Source organism: Zingiber officinale, chromosome 6A (genome assembly GCF_018446385.1).
Source record: "Zingiber officinale cultivar Zhangliang chromosome 6A, Zo_v1.1, whole genome shotgun sequence".
NCBI classification, from domain to species: Eukaryota; Viridiplantae; Streptophyta; class Magnoliopsida; order Zingiberales; family Zingiberaceae; genus Zingiber; species Zingiber officinale.
In genome coordinates, this window is record NC_055997.1 from 35,103,563 (window position 1) to 35,109,029 (window position 5,467).

Genomic DNA, 5,467 nt, shown 5'->3' on the forward strand with positions numbered 1-5,467 from the left:
ATATACTCTAAATTAAACTTCTCATACAGTATTTTCATATAGTATAGATCCTAAAAAATAGAGGTTGGTTTCCTATGTTGAAACATTGCCAATTTGTTTCAATTTAACTGAATATTATTATTGTCAAATGCAATAAGATGAACTCATGTATATACCTATTCATAAATATGATCTTGTATGCATTCGGCTATCTCAGAGCGCACTTCATCAATTTCTTCTTGAGAGTACTCCGCTTTTGTGAACTGTGAACACACATAAATTATATGATCTTAAAGAACAAAATATAATTAATTGAAAAAAAATAATAACTAAATAACTTCTAATTATTTGAGATGATAAAGATAATATTACTATCGATGGTAGTGTATCCCCCTCGATCATTGCATTTTCTTCAGTAATTTGTCTCATAAATCTCATCACGTAATAACCACATTGTTTCGCATCTGGCTGCCTAAGAGCCTACGTTAAAGGCAATTGATATTGTTAATGATAAAAATACACATACCTTGATTGATTGAAATAGAAGTACCCATACCTTGATTACTTCCCATTGTACATGCTTTCTTCCTTTCCTTCCATTGTTCGAATTAAACAATCTTAACGCCCTTCATATATACATTCAACATAATTGATATATAAGTGTTTTATGACTAAATTAAATACATAATAAAAATCATATATAAACGACCTCTAGACTTCCGCTGTTCCTGGGAGAAATGGATTATCATCCTTAATTAGAACCTCAAAGGTTGGTTTACATAATAAGAATATTGGAAAGAAAGTACCTCATGATTTTGTGCATCCTGCAGATTCATTTCTTCAAATCTATCATGTACCCAAGCACGTTCATCTTTAGAATCCCACAACTTTTGGACACCAAACATACACCTAGATAAAGGTTATTAAACGAAAAATTTGTAAGGAAAATAAAAAAGTGGAAATGCCAAAAAAGAGAAGTTTCAATGTTGCCTTAGGAATATAAATAGTGCAATATTTGATCCAAACTAATACAGTCACTGGCTGCAACAAAAATGGGAGAGGAAGTGAAAAAATAAAAATATATTGATAAACAACTCATAGTGGTGAATAGTAAGTAATGGATTATGTTTAATATATAGATATAGATAAAGGAACAAAAGTAGCTAAATTATACAGTGTTAGGTTATATTGTCCATTGTTCCTAAATGACTAACCATTCCTCATGATCAAGTCCAAGAAGCAAAATGTATGCATTATCTATTGAAAGTTATGAATTATATCTATACAAACCTTTAAACATTATACTCAGTAATAGAATCTCAATCAACTGCACACTTATGTGCTCATAACAGTTTTCTATCAATAATTTGGCACACGAGTGATTGAATATCTCTAATTAATGGGAAAAAAACAGATGAAGATCATGAAGAATAGAAGTAGATTCTTCTAAGAAAAAAGATACCTATCATACCAGGAGTGCAAAAAGTATAATTATGTTGTTTTGACTTTTGACAAGCAATAAATAATATCACCTTCGGCGACCCCTGCCATTGTCCTGGAACCGATCATCGTGCATGTAGAAAGCCCCAGCAGTCGGCACAGCATAAGGTTCATTCTCCTTCACCTCCTCTTCAACAGGTTCTTTGTCTTCATTTTCTTCTGAAGTCCCAAGAAACGCCTGCCCATTGCCATCAGGAACCGGCGACTTTCCCAAGTCCCTAGGACCTTCACCCACTGGAACAACCCCCATATTCGCTCCTTTTCCTTCCATCATTCCTTCTACAGCAACGAATTCCTCTACTTCGCCCGCCAGTTCTTCCTCCTCGCCGTCGTAGTACTCCTCTTCATCATCATAAACCTCGGCGCCACCTTGACCATCCGACTCGCCGTCGGATCCAACCTGGTCTCCCGCGGCAGATTTCCCCCGCCCATCGTATCCTTCAACTTCCTCGTCGTCGCTTGCCTCCCTCCGACGCATCCTTGGCAACGGCGCGTCCTCGGGATCACTCTCGTACTCCGATTCTTCCTCCCTGACCGCCATCAATCTCCTCCGCCCAACCCTAATAAGCAGTCCACCCCCAAAAAGAAAACGACGATGGTGCACGCGATGGGGTAAAAAGAAAACGAAATTAATGAAGAATAGTTGTTGCAATATATATTTTGTACAAAATTGTAATTTTATCCTTACTATTTGAATAAATCCATCCATCTTAAAATAGACCACAAATTTTATCTTAGAGATAAACATTAAGGGATATAAATTTCACTTCATCAAAAAAAAAAAAAGGCAAATAACTATGTTTGACTATTTTTTTATAAAATAAATTTTAAAGACAACATAGTTTTAGACACCAAATTAAAACTGTTGATTAAAACTAATAGACAACATAGTTTTAAGCAACACTAATAGACAACGGTTGATTAAAACTGTTGTCGTATGCCAAATAAAGATATCTCATAGACAACAATTTTAAAAAACCGTTGTCTTATGTATGTCAAAGACAACGGTTTTTTAAACATTGTTGTCTTTTTTTAAAAAACATGACTAACAACAACAGTTTTCAATAAAACCGTTGTTAAATGACAAAAAGACAACAGTTTCTCAAAAAACTGTTGTCTATTAGGTGTGGTTAAATCTATAATTTCTTGTAGTGTTAACATTTCTACATTCTACACTAACATTCTTAAATATATGCACATGTTGCAGCATCCTTTTAATTTCTGCACAACATCTATTTGACACATACACCAGTTTCAAACAGATTCATCTCCAGTACTTTCTAAGTTCAGAAATCACAAATCAGTACCATTCAAATTGTAGAAGACATGGAAGTAAATGAACCCAATTTGTTACTGTGAATGCCAGAGCTCCTCTATTTTTCCTCACTATTTTGAGAGCTGGTGATAAAAAATTGATACACATTTAATTCATCACCTAAAACTGAATTCCTGTGCTGCCTTACTACATTTCTGCAGTTTTCTTGCTTCAATTTCAGCAAAATTTTCTAGCTCATAAGCCCTGGAAGATAGCTAGCAGTAAGACTTAACCTCATTTTCCTATAATGGCACAAAAATTCAACTTGAATTTGAGCTTTCTCCTGTTGCAATAACAGTCCAAAACTCAAGCTGCAGATTTGATTCATATTCAGTTTTCAGCATAGTTTCCTTGTTTAGTATCAGATTTCTTGTCTAAAAATCTTGTAGCTCTATTGAAGCAAGATAATCCTTTGTCAATACTGGATTAGCAGGTGAGTTTCAAAATTTTTAATGAACCAATAGCCTTGATTTCATTCTACACAACCACTGCTGATTCCATTTCTGCACATTCTGGTCTTTGTACCAACTTGCCACTGTTTAGCCTCAATAAATTTTAATACTCTTTATTTTGCCTCTTAAGATTCTTTACAATGCATCACTGAGAAGCCTACAGGTTTCAGCATCTCTTAATAGTTACAATCCATATCTCAATTTGGCACAAAACTGCCATATTTATGCAAATATGCACTTTCTGAATTTCTGCACTATACTCATTCTTGTCATTCCAGCAATCCTCCTTTTTGTTTTCATTGTTCCATTTCAGATCTGACACTCCATTTCTTGGATTAAGTATCACTTCACAACCAACAACCATCAATGACTTCTTTTATTTCTTTCCTTACATCCAGATTCAACCTGTCAAGCACTATCAAGTGTCATTGCTATTTCATACTTTTCAGTAATCGAAATGAATCCTGATAGAAGCTATTTATGCCAACATTCCATTTGTTACTTCACATTACAAAACTTCTTGTAAGCTTCTCCCTTACTTGATTTCATTTTTGAATTCTTGATACTCCCACAGCTCTCAACTTTTCAGAATTTCCCAGTACTGCAATTTGTCTCACAGAATTCTGAATTCCTAACTGCAAGAGTCTGTCTCTGTTCTGTTGCTTTCCTGCTTTCTGCTTCCAATGGTTGCACAACTTCCAACTCTTCTTATTGATTCCTTCCACTACAATGAGATTGGATAGTTCAGAAAATCAGTTCCATTAAATTTGCATGCATCCATGATTCACTTCCACACAACACATCCTCAAATTCTATATTAACTTCTGTAATCTGTTGCTTAAGATTCTAATTATGGAAATTGTGAGCCAACACACAATTTTGAATATTGCAATTTTCGGTACTTAATTCAGGAATTTTGGTTTCCATTAAGTCCCTGTATTTCAGCATCAATACTAATTCTGTAAAGTTCCACCTCTTGAGTTTCAGCAATTAATTCAATGTATCATTTCAAGTTTTCTTCAAAATTTACTCTTACCACTGATATGTAACACTAAGATCTTCCTAATCATGAGCTACATCAACTATCAGCTGAATTCCAGTGTCTCTGTTCTGTTGCTTCTGCTCAGAATTCCAGCAACAGATTTAATAATTCTGTCCATGCAGTTAGTAGAAAACATAGAAAGACCAGAACACCATTTGTTACTGAAAGTACAAGAGCTCCACTTGAGTTTTTCAATGACTTAGTGCTGCTCCAAAATTTTGGTACTCATTTGATACACAAATTGTTCTAGCTTCCTAGCAGTGATCAGGTTTCATGTTTCTCCATGGCATTCCATAGTTTCTTAATAACATGCATCTTCAATACCTCAAATGCTCAAATAACTTCTGAATTTACTACATAGCCCATTCATTTCATATCAGAGACATTAAGGACACTATAGCACAAAGATAATCCAGAAAAACATTTGTTTGTATTGGTATCGGAAATCCTGATATCATCTTCAGATTCATGCTGTAATCTTTTTGCAACATCAGCTTACTAAAAGGTCTTATTTAGTACTGAATACACAAGAGCTCAAGCTCAAATTGATTGAATTTGCTACTGATACTTCAGGTCTAGAACAAACAATGCTTAGCAAACCAACTTCAGATTTCAAATCCGAAATGCTTCTATGCATTAATGTCAGAATGTGCAGGGTTCTGAAATCATTTACATTCATTAGCATTCCATACCTTCTTCAACTTAGTATCACCATAGTATCAAACTCCAAAATTCAAAGCTATTGGAACTTGCTCTTAACATGATAAAACTTAAGAAATGGATGCATTTAACATAAAATCTTAAGAGCACTTCATTCGTGGCAAAATTTTCAGCATTTTCTTTTCTAGAACAGTAGCATCCCAACTTTAAAAACCTTAAGCATTTAACTCCATTACATCTTCCCAAAACTTCATCTTTGGCTTGAATTTGAATCCCGTCCATTAACAAATGAATCCAAGCATTCAAAAGCTCTATACATCTCCCCCACACTTAACACTTTGTCATCTTGCACAATCTAACTCATTAAGAATTCAACCAACACTCTTAATAGAAACATGACAAACAAAGATGATCAAAGGTTAAAATGCTAGATGAGAATGTTTCAAGAAAATTGTGGAGAAAGAAATTAGAATTTATAATGAAACGAGAATGACAAATTTCCTTAATTTCCATGCACAC

At 34.3% G+C, this 5,467-nt stretch overlaps 1 protein-coding gene across 1 annotated transcript; it reads right to left on the reverse strand.

The window, feature by feature from the left end:
* Positions 1-562: 562 nt before the first annotated feature.
* LOC121994741 (protein MLN51 homolog) lies at positions 563-2,020 on the reverse strand. Its single transcript, XM_042548676.1, has 3 exons — positions 1,512-2,020; positions 786-888; positions 563-605 (listed from the first exon to the last, which is right to left on the reverse strand). The coding sequence occupies exons 1-3, from the start codon at positions 2,018-2,020 to the stop codon at positions 588-590; spliced, it is 630 nt and encodes a 209-aa protein (XP_042404610.1). The 3' UTR covers positions 563-587.
* Between the last annotated feature and the right edge of the window lie 3,447 nt (positions 2,021-5,467).

Coding starts and splice junctions, on each gene's coding strand:
- LOC121994741 (XM_042548676.1), bottom strand. CDS start 2,020: ATGGCGGTCAGGGAGGAAGAATCGGAGTACGAGAGTGATCCCGAGGAC. Junction 889..1,511: donor AATGGCAGGGGTCGCCGAAG/GTGATATTATTT, acceptor ACCTTTATCTAG/GTGTATGTTTGGTGTCCAAA.